The sequence below is a fragment of the Barbatula barbatula genome, assembly GCF_947034865.1.
Source record: "Barbatula barbatula genome assembly, chromosome: 21".
NCBI lineage: Eukaryota > Metazoa > Chordata > Actinopteri > Cypriniformes > Nemacheilidae > Barbatula > Barbatula barbatula.
Genome location: NC_136784.1, coordinates 19,011,971 through 19,030,438, shown reverse-complemented (window position 1 = coordinate 19,030,438; position 18,468 = coordinate 19,011,971). Strand labels below are relative to the sequence as shown.

Sequence of the window (18,468 nt, the reverse complement as noted above, 5' to 3'; positions counted from 1 at the left end):
TTCCTGTGTTTGTATTTCCACGGTACACGAAAAGCTGGTGGACATCACAACTTCAAGGAACACCCAAAAATGAAAATTCTGTCATCATTAGCTCACCCCATGTTGTTCCAAATCTGTATAACTGTATTTATTCTGATGAACACAGAGAAAGATACTTGGAAGAATGTTAACAATTTTCAATTCCGGGACAATACCCACTACCATAGCATCAAGCAATATTGTATATTTTTTGTTCTGTTCAACACAAAATGGGATATTTTGAGAGTATAGGAAAACATACAGTTCTGGGGCAGCTTTGCCTACCATTTATTTGTCCTACTATGGTAGTCAGTGATGTACCAGAACTGACAATTGCTAACATCCTTCCAAATATCTTTCTCTGCGTTCATCAGAACAAATACATTTTTACAAATAACATGAGGGTGAGTAAATGATGACAGGATTTTCATTTTTGGGTGATTTATCCCTTTAAACTGAAGTGCAGATAATTACTTAATAAATGTATTTTTTGTCCCTGCAGAGAAATGTGCTGCTCTGAATGAGTTGAACAGCATCATAAACACACTAACAACTTTAACGTCGAGTTAAAATGTGCAAAGAAACTGTATAAAAACCCAAGATGACAACAAGCATGTTGAATGTTTAAAGAAGATGTCACGGTTATGGACAGAACCCAAGCACAGGCAGACGTGAGAACAAATCAAAACTTTATTTAAACAAAAGACCCACGATGGGGAAAACAGAAACAAAAGACAAATATGCAAATGAACACTTCCCACAAGGGGGACAAAACAAACAAGGTCCTTTGAATAATAAATAAACTATAGTCCACAAACTTGAGCACAAGAAACAGAAACAAGAAACACGGGTAATCCAACTGGTGAGTACTGATGACAAATAATGACAATGAACCGACAATGGACAGAGGAAACCTCTGTGGGAGTGGGAGGAACTAGAAGGGGTAGGGCAAGATGGGACGGCCGTAGTAGGGAAAGAGGCATGATCATTACAGAAGATAAACAAAATCATTCCACAAATGTTGACAAACGGTTTTGTTGGTTCAAGAGTCATGTGCTGTTCAGAAATTCATCATTAGTGGTCCAAGCAGGAAGTGCTGGAACTGTATTGCATTTGTAAGGTAAGTTTGTTCTTGTTATCATTATAATTCTTCTGAAAAAAGTGTCAGAAGGGCTGTGCAAATTTGGGGAAATATCGAATTGCAATTTTTTTAGACATTGCGATTGCGCTTTGATTTGTCAAGTCAAGCTTCAGATCAATATTGTCAATACTGTGGAGCACACTATGGGTATAGCTACCCTGCTGAAAGAAAAAAGAAAATACATTACAGAAATTCTAATTGTTTCCATTGAAAAAATCATTTTGTAATTTTTTTTGGGGTATTATTTAAATATGAATTACTGTTGTTCTATTGGTTCCCAACTCAGATTACATCACATCAATAGAATACAAATAACAGTGTACTCTATTATAGTTTCCATAAAAAAATACAACTCCCATAATAACCCTTAAATCCATGAAATGTTATATTGTGGACGCGCAACCAGGGCAGAGACGCGTGAGTATGACTGGCTGTGTGTGCAGTCTTCTGAATTGGAATTTTCTTAAGTATTTATTTGCCTATATGATCGATCACGCTCTATTTCTGCTTTTTATGTACAATACTTTATTGTTGCTGTGGGTCAATGTGAGAGACACCTATTAAATTCAATATATTGGTTTCAGTTTCGCGTTGGAAATGTTAGTTTTGTGTTACCCGCAGCAGCATCCGTATGGCAAGCCGAAGTAGCTTATATTGTCCCCAGCGTTACTCGTCGTAATTGCAATTGCAATTGAATTTAATTAGAGAGCTCTGTTATTCAATTCTTACTAGTAAAAATGCAATTGCAGAGCTCTCTAATCATAATGGTTACTAGTAAAAATTTAAATATAGAGATCTCTAATCGTAATTGTTACTAGTAAAAGTTGAATTATAAAGCTCTCTAATTTAATTCTTACTAGTAAAAATGCAATTAAGACAAGTAAGGCTGGGGACAATTTAAGCTAATTCGGCTTGCCATAAGCGCACAATTTACACAAGCAGAGAACACACTCACAGCCGGATACAAACCACTGACCCCAAAGACTCAACACCAGTGGCTTAGTGATACTCGCCTATATCCAAATAAGGCTGGGGACAATTTAAGCTAATTCGGCTTGCCATAAGCACACAATTTACACAAGCAGAGAACACACTCACAGCCGGATACAAACCGCTGACCCCAAAGACTCAACGCCAGTGGCTTAGTGATACTCGCCTATATCCGGTAATCAGGCTACTAAGATAAGTTGATAGAGGTGTAAATAGTGATAATTAACAATAACCAAAGTGGTAACTATGACAGCGCACAAGAACAAGAACAATATGTACGTCAAAACAGATATGTTTAAAGAACAGTCAAGAATGTCATCAGTGTGTACATGTCGTGAACGTGGGTGGTAAGACAAGGACAGAGGACCCAGGTGCAGACAGTGGGTAAGGGGTTAACAGAGGACTTTAATAATAAATATAAAACTAACACCCACGAGGGGGTAACATAACAAAACAGCGATGGATATAATAACAAGACAAGACAGGCCTGAGACTATCTACAGTTAAACAGGACTAAAATTAACTTTAAACATGAACTACAAATAACTACACATGACTAAACTGACAAGCACAATGTACCGACAGAACACACAAGGGCATTAAATAAGGGAGCAAATCAAGAGGGGAACATGTGAAGGGCATGAATCAATAACGAGGAGACGAGAGGGCGGGAACAGAGACAAGACCGGAGAGAATGTATGGAAGGCCATAAGGGCCATAAATGCCTCTCTCCACACAAAACATGAGACTCTGTCATGATCCTGCCACTAAACCAAGAGAAAAATGACATGATGCAGCAGAATTATGACAGTACACTTTATATATAAATAAGCAACACACATGCTTCTCAGAATCTAACCTGCGACCTTGAGATTTTGAGGCGTGTGCTGTTTTTGATGAGCCACTCAGCTGACGTAGTGCACTCTGCCTGCCATCCCTTTTTGCGTAGAGCAAAAAAAAACAGATAAAAGAGAAACAGATATCAGAAGTGTGTAGTGTATTCTCAGGGAACTATGAATTTAACCCCAGTAAGATATGTATGCTTAACGGTGATTAACCATACCTATCTTTTACACTTTACCTGATGCAGCAGAATCAATAATAGCAACAACTAAATACACTCTCCCAGCGGGTGATCAGCAGATCGTATATTAAGAAATATCACCTTCCTGGCCTTGGAAAACATTACTCTTACTGTAGTACAGTAACACTTCAGTCTTCGTAACAAAATCAAGCAGTTTAAGTGACGTTAAAATGTGATCAATAAGCACAGAAACAATTCATGCGTGAAATACAAATGCGGGTTTATTGACTACGTAGAAGGGGATACAAACCAACTAACAAATAACGAACACACATGAAACGTTAAGGCAGTAAAGAAAGAAATAGACAAAGTAAGAGTGGCAGTATTACCATCAGCTATTCACATCTGCATAAACCATCAAGGACAATCTCCTTATTTATGAGGGGCAAAGCTTAAACGCAGCTATTTAGAAATAGATCAGGTACTTGCATTGGCTTTTTGGGTGTGCTGAACAAATTCTGGTGTGCGATGAAGAAGGCTTCAGAGTCCTGATGAGTTTAAAGCAAGCGGGTGAGTCCGTTGGATTCTTCCTTAGAACCGGATTGGCTGTCCATTTGAGACCCTGGTTCCCATTTTGCCTAACCTGCTTGTACACCGATAATTGCAGCTTGTGGGAATATTTTACATATTGCCTCTCTTTCATAGAGTAAAGAGCTACTTCTATCTGTATTCAAAATTAAGCCACAGTACACAATCTGTAATTGTGCTGTATAGAAACATAGGTGTAGCTAATAGGATGAGGGTCAACGTTGACTATCAGCAGTGCAAATATAAAATGATCTCTGGCTATTTTTCTGCTATTGAGCTCCGGAGGTTGACACCACGCAATCTAAACTCCGCCATTTTGGCAGGCTTTTTATAAGCCAATAAACCAATATAACATACAGAAACTATTTAGAACAATATTGATACAAAAATCTAAATCATACAAGGAATAAAAATAAATAAATAAATAACCAATAAACAAAAAATAAAATAGAGGGGGAAACTATATAAGCTGGTATAAACGTTTTATTAATAAGATTTCAAACAAACGGTCATTAATTCGTCCTTAACAATCAAAACCCTTTCTACTGAAATAGAGTTATTGTACAAAGACACAGAATCAAAGGTTTGCTTGCCTAGGAATGTTATATTCTTTTTACGAAAATTCAAAATCAAACATCTCAGAAAATTCTAAAAATGAATAAAATCCACCATATCATCCATCAACTGATTAACAAAAAAATTCAAATACCATCTCTCAAAGAAATTATGATTTATTTCTGTACACAATACTCTGATTATTCCAAGTAAGGCAACAGTGAAGTAACCATGATAATAAAACCAGTTTTCTTTTTTATTTTGCTTATTTTATGAGTAATTTACCAAGTGAGAAGGGACTCTGTAAAAAACATTCAATACCTCCAATTTTCCAAAATAATAAATCAAATTAAAGTTAGAAGGGATACATTCCAGTCAGATTTTTTAATTTAATTCAATTCAATTCAATTTTATTTATATAGCGCTTTTCACAATTCTATCACAGTATTAACAGTTGTTTGGCTAAAATTAATTGTATCTAATTTCTGTAACTTGATGTTTACTTTTCTTGCCATCTTGCTATACAATATATTGTAGTTTTCTTGAATTTTGTGTCAAAGAAAATAAAATGAGTCTCAAATTTAGTGTGTACTGTGTTTTCACAGAAGTTTTTCTTTCACTTTTGTAATGTGAAAAGTTAACACAAATTGTTTTGATTTAGAGCAGTGAATAACTGCTATTAAAATATAATAGGGTATCACTGTTTATTACTGAATTTAAAGGTTCCTAAACTCTAAAAATGATTTTGATATACAGTTCACACAACACAAGATTGGACCCTCTGTATTAATGGTTGCCCCTCTTGTGCCCCCCTGTTGAAAAAATCCTAGAATCGCCCGTGCACACAACCCCCTCTTGCGGTTAATCTGCACACGCAGCTCTGTAGTTTACTGGTGTTTTCTGGCTACAATGTTTTCAATACAGTCATCTGTATCCAAATGGCACACGCGAGACTACATAAAGACAGAGAAAAATATCAGACACAAACACGTGGGATGAACACTTTATTCTGATAGTGCAGTTAACAGTTGTCTTTTTATTTGTATATATGTGTGTGTGTGTGTGTGTGTGTGTGTGTATGTGTATGCATGTTTGTGTACGTGCTTATATTTATATATTATTAACATCGCATTAAGAAATGGGATAAACTAAGCACAAGACTGCTGGACATGCTTTTCAAGTAAACGCTATTGAAATGAAAACCAATAATAAATATACACACACTCACACAAGAATTCTCAGTACCAAAACGTTAGAGTTACCAAAGGGTTTGAGGTAACAAAATAAATACAACAAACAAAAATGGCTGTTATACAACTCAAATACCATTAACAACAATAGCTCCCTCTCAGATTATACTCTTATAAATATACGTCCTTTGCCCATAATTGCATGTTACATGCCTCGTACAGCTGTAGCAATGCAACTTTTTTATAATAGTGAGTTCTAATTTTTTTCTTTCAGTTTAAGGAGAGGTTCAGACAAGAATGAAAAATCTGCCATTATTTATAACCCCTACCACCATCGTGTACCATGACTTTAATCCTGTAACACTTTCTTTCGTGAAATTTGGGTAAGGGTGGCAACTCACACATTTTACATTACATTTTTGCCTGAACCATTTCTTGAATTGAAACAAAAAAATATTTGACATCAAAGTACAAATAACTTAAAGGTTAGATAACAAATCTCCGGCGAGCTTGTATGCGTTCATTCGTTCATCGCTCCACACTACTCAGGATAGATGCATTTATATGTGCTGCTTTCCCGGATAAAGAACTGCAGAGTGTCTCACTCTCTCTAAGCGATTTTAATTTGACATGATTTTTAATTTGATCGGCAGAAAAATAGACTTTGACCTAGTAAACATCTTAACAAATACTGATATTGCACAGTGTAAGGGAGTGTGGGGAGCTCTCGTACTCTTCGGTCTCATTCTTGCAGAACGATCTTAAAAAGTATCTGAATTCTACAGCACTTCGTTTTCTAAAAGGACACACCGGTCCTCTGCTCCACTAGCAGGTGATAAAAGAAGCGGCAAGCTGTGAGCAGGGGCGCTTTAGAGTCACATGGGTCATGTACCGAGTCTTAACAAAGCAGCAGTGACTCATCATCACTGCTTTCCGTTTTTGCTGTCGCCTCCAGGCAGCCATCAGGGATCCGTGCTGTGTGGACAATTCCACAGTGTTCACAGGGCCCGTCTCTGCCCACCACCCGGCCTCTGAGAGAGACGGCAGCTGGGGCCAGGTGAGGTCCGAAGGCATGCTCTAGACCTGGTTCCAGCAGGGGCCTGGAACACTCATCACTGTCCAGTGAGCCGTTGTCTGAGACGGGAATGAGAAGTTCCACATCATCTTCGTCCTCGCCCCTGATGCTGGCACCAGCAGCGCCTGCGCTTCCCTGCTCCAGCTGGCGCAACGGGCTGTGATTCTGTCCTACGCTAATTGATCCGCCATCTCCAGAGCGACCGAGGGAGAAACGGATCCAGCGCAGACTGCGAGTGACTCGGTTTAAAGCGGAGCTGAACGGGCTCCGTCCAGAAGAGACCAAGGAGGTGGGGCATGAAGGTCCGTTCACTGCAGAACTTTCTGAAATACTCTCAGAGATGCTGCTCTCACGGCTGACCAGTGGAGCCGAGCTGGCAGAGACCGAGACAATGGCTTCCACTGCCGACGTAGGGGGAGTTTTCTGCGGCAGGGGAGACATCAGGCCACCAACAGCCCCTGCAACGTCCCTGCGGGAATGGTGCTCGCTCTCAGTGTCCGTGTCGTCAGAGTCCAGGGGCAGGAGCCCGCGGTGAGAGCCAAGCCTCTCTGGCTCTCGTGAACCGCTGCCTACGGCTCCTTCTTCGGTGTCTGCAGAAACCAGGGCGAGAGAACCAGACCGCCGCGAACGTGTGAAATTGAACAAGCGTCTCCAGATGTTACTGTGACGTCCCGTGGTGGGGAGTCTGATTGAGGTGAATCCCAGTTGAGATCGAACTGCCAGTCTCAGATTTTCTAAAACAGATGCCTAAATGTATGAGAAATAGAGCATTAGTGACTATGTTTTTTACAAAACCTGATATCAACAGCAGCAAAATTTGACAACTCTTGCTACCAACTTTGATAATCTACAGCAACAACAAAAACTACTAACAATCTAAACATTAATTGTATTCTTGAAGTCGAAGTTCTACTTTTGACCAATCATGCAGCATCACACAAACTCACAATATTTTTTTTTCTCTAAAATTACACTGCAGGTCATCTTCAGTCTGTCACTTAAATGTTGAACTGGACTATATCAGCAAATATTTAAAACCTCAAACATTTTTACCCATTTTAATATTCAATACCTGATTTCCAGAGCAAACAGGAAAATCCTCTACTGGTGGTATCAGGCCTTGAGCGATCAGCTGACCATATGAAGGAGGGGCTTCTCTTCTCAGTAACTCCGCCTCCACCCTGGAGAGCTGTGTCTCAAAAGACCTGCAAGTGCAAACCCATATTTTATTGGCTGTCATTAGAATTGTTAAAGAAACAGAAACCCAACTCCTAAAACATATGATGAATATCAAACTGCAAAAAAATTGCATATGTGACCATGGATCACAAAATCAGTCTTAAGTAGCACGGGAACATTTTTAGTAAAAGCCAAAAATACATTGTGTGGGTCAAAATGATAGATTTTTCTTTTATGCCAAAAATCATATTAAGTAAAGATCATGTTCCATAAAGATATTTTGTAAATTTTCCACCCAAAATATATAAAAACTTTATTTTTGTGAGTGGATGGCCTGCTACAGTGACTCGGATTAACAACTTCAAAGGCGATTTTCTCGATTTTTTGCACCCTTTACTTCCAGAGTTTTGAACTCTTGTATCTCCACCAGATATTGTCCCATCTTAACATCCCATATATCATAAAAAGCTTAACTATTCAGCTTTCGGTTGATGTAAAAATCTCAATTTCGTAAAATTGACCCATAAGACTGGTTTTGTTGTCCAGGGTAATTTGATGAATAAGTGCAACTTAGACAGCTTTGCTTACCTTCGCTCAAACATCCGAAGTGAGTAGAGTTTGCATGTGCAGCCCAAAGCAATGACCAGCAGAAGGCCGCAGATCAAACTCCCAATGACAGCAGCAGTGATGACTCGCGTGGGAACGATCACCGGGCAGCTCTCCTCGTCGCTTCCATCCCCACAATCATCTTGGGCATCGCACACCCAGCTTTCAAACACACAGCGGTTATTCTTGCAGTGAAAGTTTCCAGGCTGGCAGAAAAAGCAGTTTTTCTCATCCGAGCCATTTGGACAACGGTTCTGGTAGTTGCAGCGGTCAGAGCGTGGGTAGCATGCGCCGTTTCGAGAGCACGGGAATTCGTCCTCCTGGCAGTTGCTGCAGTTCAGCTCATCCCGTCCATTGGGGCAGTGCCAGTAGCCGTCACACCGCTGTTGCTCAGTGTAACAACCCCAGTTCCCACCACAAGGAATCTCCCACGGCAGACAGAAGCCATCGACTTGGTAAGTAACGTTAAAGCCACGGGCTGCATTGATTTTGTCTGCATAAAAATGGATCCGGAGCTGTCCCGAGGACGAAACCACTGCTACGGGCGCTCGAGAGTCGAAGGCAGTCAAGACACGCAACAGACGCCTGGGGTTCTCCTCCAGCCCATCATAGACTTTAACGTAGTCGCCGTAGCCAGTGCCATCCAGTTTAAAGTCCATAAAACGCAGGATAACCTTCCGGTGGTCGCCGGTGTCAATCAGCCAGGTGCAGTTACTGCCGGGCGGGTAGAAGTCGGGATAGTTGGGCGAGCTGAAAGTGCCATAGAAGTTACGAAGCCACTCGCCGCAGGTTGGCACGTCGCAGTCGATCTCATCACCCAGGTCCTGACAGTCGATGCTGCCGTCGCATTTGAGCGACTCCGGCAGACAGGTGTAAACGCGGGTGTAGCGTGAGAGGCAGGGAAACTGGTTGAAGGCGCATGGTTGGAAGGAGAAGAACGCAGAGGGGTTGGGCTGCACGCACAGCTCCTCGTCCGAATTATCGCCACATTCGTCCATAGTGTTGCACTTCCATGTTTCTGGGATACACTTGCCGTTAGTGCAGTGGAATTGTTCTGGCTTGCAGCTGGCCTCCTCAGATTTCCCTACAAAATACAAATATTACATCCAGTAGATATAAAGATAAAGGATGAAATAAAGGAAGACATTTGAAAATCAAGTAAATAATAAAGTAAGATATAAAGCAGTATCGACTTCTGAATGGTTTTTGCATGTTGCCAGAGGGTTGCTAGAGACTTTTGTGTAGTTGCTACCTGACTGCTTACTGGCCTAGATGTGAGAGAGTGACTGTATTAGTGTGGTATGCCAGCACCACACAGCATGAGACATCTACGTAACTGCATCCTCTGTGATGCGACCATTTGTCTACAAAGGAATATAAATAGCAGTCTACCTGTTATGTACGAAAACCTGAAGCCCTTTCCAGTAATGCTGTCATCAGAGTGGAACTTGATCCACACGTGATCCTGAGAGGAGATGTACGGGGCTGGAATGGACGAGCCACATGCCCGGTACCCATCCAGGTTCTTGTAGGTTCCAATGGAGATCCAATCCAGACCACATCGGTGTGAGCTCTGAATCTCAAAGTCCTGAAAACTAAGTCCAAAATATTTTTAAGGTTGGGTTACACACATATATCCTCCACGCAATAATTTGACATAAACCACCTGCGCCGAGATCACTTGCCGATAATATCAAGCAGGTTTGAAAATATCGTAGTGTCTGGGATAGCTCGAGACAGGTCCAGATAACGTTGCAGACCTGCTTAACGAGGGTTTGTAACCAACCTTTCCAGGACAGCAAAATCCCACCAAAAATCACGTAGTGTGAGCTTGCCATAACTTGTGGGATGCAAATCTCAATGAAAATCAGGCCAAAAATACTTTTAAGACACACTGTTCCCACTGGGAGATTTAGTGAGTTGCTGTTTTTGCCACAAAATCACATCCTGTTGAAGAAAATACCGGGTCTATTTCTGCTCGGGTAACCATGGACATAATGTTCAGATGAAGATGCAAACAAATACACAGGCTGAGACAAATCAATGCAGGAGCCAAGCAGAAGGAGAACACAAATACAGAACCAGTTGGAAGGAGTTTGTTTGAGGTGGCAATAATTCTTCGCCAAAATGTATGAACCACCATCCCTTTAAGTGCAAATACAAAATGTAACCTAAATAAACATTTTGAGGCGGCATTACATGTACATGAGTGATATAGAAAACAAATAGATCTGACATGTTGCACATCTGCAGAATGTTTTTATAGCTTAAATAAGAGTAAAGACGAAATGTCAAGAGTTTGGAACGAACAACTGGACTTCACCATGGCAGGAAATTACATTGAAAACCTTTCCACGTGGAGTGCAAGTATAATTGACTAAAATTGATAAAGCCTGTAATTCTGGGTAATCACGCCCTTCTAGTTTGTGGGAAAAGTTTAACTTTTGTGATCTTGATTTTTTTTTTCACAAACATTAGGGTTGGGTGATGGCCAATGACCATCGCCCTGCGGTGTTATAAAGTGAGGTACATCTGGCACGAGCTACCCAGAGACATATCTTTAAACAGCGCAAGCTGGGCAGTTATCAATTCAGGTGTATCATCAAGGGTTGGGCGATGTCTACCAAATTGGCATCGGTTACAGTGAAACATCGCGTCATTATAAAGTGAGGTCCGACTGGCATGAGCTGCGCAGAGACACAGCTTCTTTATACAGCGCAAGCTTCACAGTTGTAAAGTGGGGTTAGATTGCATTCTTATTCTGATGTTATATTCAATAAAAAATATAAAGTGAGGCGGGTCGCGAGCTGCGCAGACACGCGTCTTCTTTATACACTGCGCGCAAACTGCGTGTCCTATTTTAACAGCATAAGCTTAACAGTTACAAAGTCAGGCTAGTCTGATCTGTACAGTGAGAGGATTTAGGCCCCTTAGCATTGTTCATATTTGTTTAAAACGCGATTTGCAAGACTGCACCGCAGAGCAGCGAGTCATGTGACGAAAGTGAAACATGTGTTGGATTCACGATGCCGGCTCAACATCGTCATGTCTATTAGCCATAGATGGCATCGTCTAACAGCCAAGCCCTAACAAACATTGCTGTTAATGCAGTTTTACCTAATTGTGATGATCTCTCCAGGGTTGGCCCTGATGTTCCAGCTGCAGTTGATTTGAGATGGGTATTCAAAGGGCCAGCCAGGGCTGGTTATCACTCCACTGGATGCTCTGATCTGCTCTGCCACATCTCCACAAGCTAAAGAAATCCACACCAACATAATAGTTAGGAAGGATCATGCATTCTGAAGTATTCTGGGTTATTAAACTTGAATAGCTCAGCTCCAAATCGTTACTGAACTGTCAGGCTGTCTGTCTACACATGCAGCATCCCAAATTTAATGAAATCTGTTAATGGAATTAGTACTGCAAGGCAACAAATACTGCTCTAAATATGGGTGAAAAACTGGTTTCTAAAACTAAGGCATAACTTGCCGACGTTATAACTTGAAAACATCTCAATAGTTTTTTGTATCAGAGCTACCGTGTAAATGTATTAGCTAAATAAACATGACACCAAAACACTGAAATTGTATTCGACAAAATTACTGGGGCAGAAGGAAATGTTTTATGGGCTATCATGACCCATTTTATGCCTTACGTGGCTTGGTCAAAACAAACTTATGAGCTTTGATTTTAACAATCTACATTTTGTTTAACTTGATTTAGAGGGATAATCAGAAGATTATATCATTACGGATTACTCACCGTTTGACATCCCTGATACATATACATTCTCGCTGTGTTGTAAAGAAACTGCATGTCCTATAGAAACAACAGAAAGAAAGGGTTTTCTGAGATGCAAAAGACAATGTTTTACAGCAGAAAGCAAATGACAACCTACAGGATGCAAAGAGCCACAAATCAAATGTATAGCGTCAACTGATTCAGCAGGGTTTTGAGAATACAAGAAATTTTGAATCCTTAGCTTCATTTGATTGATAATATGGGTAACCGGCTGTCTCGCTCCAAATGTACCCACGAAGAATGCTGGTGATCAAGTCATGAGTATCATAACACATGGATAACCCTCGTCACAATTCTGACTTGCTATAACGGATCAAGGGCAGGTTTCATAAAGAACAGGGCTCCAGACTTCCAGACTAAATGGTCGCATTTGAGATATTGCAAGGATTTTATACAAGTACTTGCGCGTGTGCGAACTGCAAATTTCTTATGTGCAATGTATGCATAAAACATTGTGTTTATGTACTTTTAACTGTTTCTCTGAAGGCTATGAGGGTTCAGACAGTGTAGGAAGGAGGATTGACATTGTGATTTGGCTACCTCGGCTAACACGAGCAGTCGAGCACTAAAGATAACAGCTCTTTACTAAAAGCTGCGCCTGTTAAGAAAACAAAGCAAATTTTTTTGTGCGGTTCCTGCCTGTCAGTTGAGTTTGTGACAAAATATTTCGCAGTATTTACATATTGTTTATTACTGCATATTATAATTCATTAAAATAGAAGTTTAATTTATTTCATAAAGTACAATGTGATTTTATAATGCTCTACATTTTTTGCCTATTGTGTTTTAAGGTGAAGAAATGACTATTTTTCACTATATATTTCATCATAGAGGATTTTTTTTAAAAGTCTAAAAATCGACTCGTTCTCGTGAACCCAGTCTCGAGTATCGTCTCCTCACACCTCTACTTAATAGTCAACAAAATCATCGTAAGAATGTAAGAACACGAGACCTTATATTTTGCTTTAAAGGTCCAGTGTCATTTTTAGGATGACCTATTGACAGTAATGCAATCTAATATACATACTGTAGCTATGCCTACAGAAGTGTATAAAGAGCTTACACAAAGAAGCGTAATGTTTTTATTATCTTAGAATGAGCTATTTCTTTCTACATACGTGTTAGCCGAGGTAGCCAAATCACAATAGGTCCCCTATTGCGCTCCTTTAATTAAGTCAGGGGCTACAGTGCTCCTATTAAAGAAGAAGTTAGGTCTGGAGCCCTGAAGAAAATAATACCTTTTCACCGCAGAACTTGAAAATGTTTATTCGATATTTCCACTTTTTGAAGCAGCATAAAAACATGGTAAGCTTCCATATTATGATTTTTACTTGTTGCGTTAAATGTTTGGTTGGGATGATGGTTCCTGCTAAAATTGAAATAAAAAGCAAGTTCAGAGTGTGGAATGCTGAAAACAGTCCGTGGGACAAACCCTGAACAGCGCTCATTGTTTGAGTGTGATGTTCCTCTGCTGGGCTTTCCCTCACTTCTGTCTGATGTTTGTGTATAGCAGCTGACTGCATCGTGGGAGCACACCAAGAAGAGGAACAGCCCACATGCAAACACAGGAACGCAAAACCTTCTACAGAGCAAATGTTCAACAACTGATGGATACAGATGATGCCTTCATCAATAGGTCTTTTGTAATATCCCTTGCAACGGATTTGTGGAACAGATGGATCTGTCCATCAGGACACTTGAAAACCCTTAATAACTCAAGTGTGCTTGACAACCAACTCCTTCACTTGAACATTTTGCCAAAATGTCCCAGGTTGGATATCAAAGGTATTTCCAAGTTTAAACATGACATGCAAATATGAAAGTGTTCGTTCCTGTAACTCCATTGGCAGAGCATTTTGTAAACAGCACAAAAAAACCATCATGCCTTCGATCCCTACATCCTTTAAAAATAAAATGATACCTTGTAATGCACTGTCTGTAAATAGTTTTACATTAAAACATGTGCGACTTTAAGAACCATCTGCAAGGAAAGGTAAAAATAATCCAAACAAAACAAGCAAAAGTGAAAGTAAAAATAACAACGTGTAGAGATATGGGGGGGGGGGGGGGGGGATATGCATCATATTGCATGATCCAGTAAACAATAGAAGTCTTTGTTCCCTTTATTAAACAGGGTTTGATCTCAAACACACAGGTCAAACATGTTAGTTTTGAAAGGGTTGACTGAAGAGTTACACTACATATTTGTGGTTGTAACAAAATCAAACCCTATTTTAAACATTAAAAAAAACACACAATGGCCAACAAAGAGACTCCCATAAAAGCACTGACCAATAATGACATGCACGGGTCAATTCGGACTTGTTTTAAAGTGTTATTGTGTAGCATGCAATGCCATGCACAAAACACCATAATAACCAACCATTATTAGCACAGTGAAAAACGACAAATAAGAGCTCTTACCTATGAAAATGAAGATTAGATGTGTCCGCAACAAACAGCTCCTCTTTGAGCTTAAAGTGTAGGCCATAATAGCGTTATCTAACCATAAAACGTGCCACTTTGTAGCTTGATGTGGTTATTTATACACAGTACGTGTCTGTGTTGCTTTTTTTTTAAAGAGACGCTAATCGTGTAACATCTCGTTTCGTCTGGACATCACTAAACGCAATACTACTACAATGCAGAAGGTTAAAAATAAATCACGTGCGAACGATAAAAAGGCAATAAAAGAATCAATTAAAAGTCATAAAAATGACAGTTACCTAAACAAAAAGGCAAAAGCCGTTAAAGCAACCCTGGGTTTTTTCCACAACAAAGCGGCTAGTGCTAACAAGCTAACGCTAAATGTCAACCTATACATCTAATGCATGATATAAACCCCATGGATGATTGAACGCATCTATGAGGTTTGCAGTCGAGTTAACGTATTAATAATGAAGGCAAATTAATGATGTTGTCCATCGCGGGTGTATTTTAACAACAAATGGTTACAGAAACCGGTGTTTGACTAACGTTAGCCGATTGTGCTTGCGCTATTGTTGTTGGCTCTCGAGCTCCTGTACACCACAAACCGTTTCCTTAAACGCATAAAACGACATCGGCAATGATCTATTGACGATCCGACGTGAAATAACACATTCCCACAGTTGAAGGTGTTACAGAGCCCTAATCCAGAGAAATATAGCGGCTCACTGATCTACAGCATTATGAGACTCGCTACTATCCGATCAGTAGAAACGCTGGATATAAAGTTACATTTCTGGCTTCATGAATACAACATGACCATCTGCTGTCCTGACTGTAATCCACAAACACACGCTGAATTTTGGCCTTTCCGATCGGTTGTGTGTTGTTACAGCCGGGTATTTACCATCACAAATCATCCCTTCCCCCTCTACCCACCTCTCTCTCTCTCTCTCTCTCTCTCTCTCTCTCTCTCTCTCTCTCTCTCTCTCTCTCTCTCTCTCTCTCTCTCTCTCTCTCTCTCTCTCTCTCTCTCTCTCTCTCTCTCTCTCTCTCTCTCTCTCTCTCTCTCTCTGCATCTTCCGATTGTACTATAGAGAGCTGAGGTTATGAATTACACATTTTCATGCCCATCATGTTTGAATAATAAGCGGTTTGTGTTACACACACACACAGATATGATTTAGGTTCTACAATATTTGATCAAAATGTCCTAACTGGGTTCCAAAGTTCAGCAGAGCCTGTGAGAACGAAAAACAGCACATAATATTCAAAATGTAAACCACACATTTTGAGCTTTATACTGTTTAACAAAGGATTTGGTAAAAGGATTGTCTTTCTATAGTGAGAGAGGTCATTGCATTCAGGATCCCTTGTTGTTGTTGGACTCAGATCCAAGGGGTTAAAAAACATCTGTCTCCATTCAAAGGGTCCCTGTGCCCCTTTCTGACCTGAGTGACAGATGCCGTGTCAGCCGCGCATGCCAAGTAAAAGGGATTTAATCCGTTAGGAAGTAAACAGATGGCTCAGGATTTTTAGCTTTTGTCCGAAAGCTGCTAAAAGTGACAGTTCATCATTACATTTACTCACTCTTAAGTCACAGCAAACATGTATGACTTTCTTCTATAGAAAACAAAAGAAGATTTCGAAGAATGTTGGTAACCAAACAAATGTGTCCCACATTGACTTGTTGCATTGCGGAGACAAAACCACTGATACATTTCTCAAAATGTCTTCTTTTGTGTTTCACAGGTATGCACTTTTCACAATATGAGGATGAGAATGTTTATTTATGGGCTAAAGAGATAGTTCACCCAAAAATTTCAAACCTGTATGACCTTCTTCAGCAGAACACAAAAAGACATTCACATTTACATTTAGTCATTTAGCAGACGCTTTTATCCAAAGCGACTTACAAAGAGTTCGGGGAGCGATAGTACATCAGGTGCTAATACAAAGTTACTAGTTTCAACAAAAGCTAGACCACTACCCGTTGAGAGAAGAGGGTTAGTGTCATTTTCTTTCATTTGTCTGTCAAGTATTCAAAAAGAAGATAAAGAATGTTGTAACCAAATAATGGCGGTACTCATTGATTTTGTGTCCATACATTAAAAGTAAATGGATACCGCCATTGTTCGGATGCCAACATTGTTCGAAATATCTTCTTTAGCATACTATATTCATATATTATTATAAGCGTATTATTTTTACTAAAATAGTGTCCTTAAGCTCCAGCATGGTGCTTTTTAGGTTGATGAACAAGTTAAGATTTAGTTTTAAACATCAAGATTTTAGGTTGATTTTGAATAATATATTGGGAAACGTTTTGCCTATACTTTTAGATTCTGTACAGACAAATGAAATGGTCTGTAAAATTAATGAATGTAGGCTACTGGCAGAAAATTGCAGGTACATTTTCTGTGTAAATATATCTTCTGTATTCGATTCTGTCTTCCATTACTAGTATCTCCCTATTTAATCTTTAATTTTAAAAGTCCATACACTCCAATAATTCTAGACGACTTTATGCCATAAAGGTGCCTATCACATTTGCTCACTAGATGGCAGCATTGGTGTATTGTGTCATTATCTTCATCACACTATGCATTGTTGCCTCTGTCTTGACATTTTTCCTAAAAATGTCCAATATCCAACAAGTTTCTTTAGACCACAGACATGTGCGATAAAGACAATCCTGGAAACATAATATGCATGACACCTTGACAGCTTTACAGAGGAGACACGCTATTTGCGCCTTTCGCTTCAAAATCAACAAGGACATTTTCAGTGTTACTCGATAATGTTGAAATGCTTTTCAAGCACGTCTGGGCAGTCTGGTTTGTTCCAAAATACCACAAAGCTCTTCTTAGAAAAGGACTGATGGATGAAGATATTTTACATATCGCGTCTGCCAAGAGAGTTGTACAGCAAAGGAAAATGCCTGTAAAGGGTGCTCTTTAATTTAGAAAAGATCAATGATAGAAACTGGTTCAGAACTCCACACATCAGTGTTTTCATGGCTCAGATCGGTGGCGCTATCAGAGCGGTTCAGCATACTCTCAGTGGTAGTAAACCCCAGAGAGAAGAGCTTAAGACACAGTACTCGATAAGAGACTGTTGACTCCATAAAATGTCACCCTAGTCATATCTCAGTGCTCAGATGAAGGGTCTTTAGAGAGGGGGTAAAAAATAGTAGCCCTGCTATACACCAAGAAGCAGAAACAGAGAGGGAGATACATTAAACATCAGAAGATGACACTGAACTTCAAGTGAACCGTCTGTCTAATCCAATAAAGATATCTGCGATGCGTTGTATAGCAGTCATCTTTATTTGACAGACGAACACGTTGATCCTCTCTTAAGCATTAAAACTAGCAAGAAAACAAAAAATGCCTGGACACCACAGTGCTTATAGATTAAATCATCATTCTAGATGACCAGGGTTGTTATGAGTGGTTATTACTAAAGTGTGTTTTGTTATATATGTTACAAATTTTTTTAATGGTCTGCAAAACGTACAATTGTAAGTGTTACACGCAAACAGACCGTACTTAATCGTATTAATGAGATTCATATTGTATGACCTGGCAAAAATCGCAGTGATATTCTGTTTACAATTGAAGAGTGAATTTGCAAAAACAGATAACTGATACATTTCCAAAGATCTTGTTCTTGGTTATGTTCATGTCTTTATTGTGTTAGTTAGCTGTATTTCTTTGAGTTAATATTACCTAATCATAACAACCCAACTGCAGTTTGAGTGATATTAATTGTAATGTAAAAACACATTTTTTGAACTCATCAAGTCTACATGCACAACCTTAGGTATCATTCGTGTCGAATATGTGTCATATTTTATTTTAATTCTTGGGGT

At 39.6% G+C, this 18,468-nt stretch overlaps 1 protein-coding gene across 3 annotated transcripts; it reads right to left on the bottom strand.

Annotated features, from left to right (window-relative positions):
• Window positions 1–5,293: 5,293 nt before the first annotated feature.
• lrp12 (low density lipoprotein receptor-related protein 12) lies at window positions 5,294–15,578 on the bottom strand. 3 transcript variants are annotated; one of them, XM_079484157.1, is made up of 7 exons: window positions 14,592–15,578; window positions 12,129–12,185; window positions 11,484–11,619; window positions 9,759–9,961; window positions 8,349–9,450; window positions 7,654–7,786; window positions 5,294–7,328 (listed from the first exon to the last, which is right to left on the bottom strand). In XM_079484157.1, the coding sequence occupies exons 1-7, from the start codon at window positions 14,656–14,658 to the stop codon at window positions 6,405–6,407; spliced, it is 2,622 nt and encodes an 873-aa protein (XP_079340283.1). In that variant the 5' UTR covers window positions 14,659–15,578; the 3' UTR covers window positions 5,294–6,404. The 3 variants fall into 3 exon arrangements, with proteins under 3 accessions (XP_079340283.1, XP_079340284.1, XP_079340282.1); XM_079484158.1 differs by having other exon boundaries at window positions 12,125–12,185; window positions 14,592–15,560; XM_079484156.1 differs by lacking the exon at window positions 14,592–15,578 and having other exon boundaries at window positions 12,129–12,474.
• Between the last annotated feature and the right edge of the window lie 2,890 nt (window positions 15,579–18,468).

Excerpts from the sequence above, each read along its gene's own strand:
- lrp12 (XM_079484156.1), bottom strand. The coding sequence starts at position 12,354 with ATGAAGCTAAGGATTCAAAATTTCTTGTATTCTCAAAACCCTGCTGAA. Across the intron at positions 9,962-11,483 it reads GGAGAGATCATCACAATTAG|TTTTCAGGACTTTGAGATTC; the intron begins GTAAAACTGCAT and ends TTTTGGACTTAG. Across the intron at positions 9,451-9,758 it reads CAGGTTTTCGTACATAACAG|GGAAATCTGAGGAGGCCAGC; the intron begins GTAGACTGCTAT and ends TGTATTTTGTAG.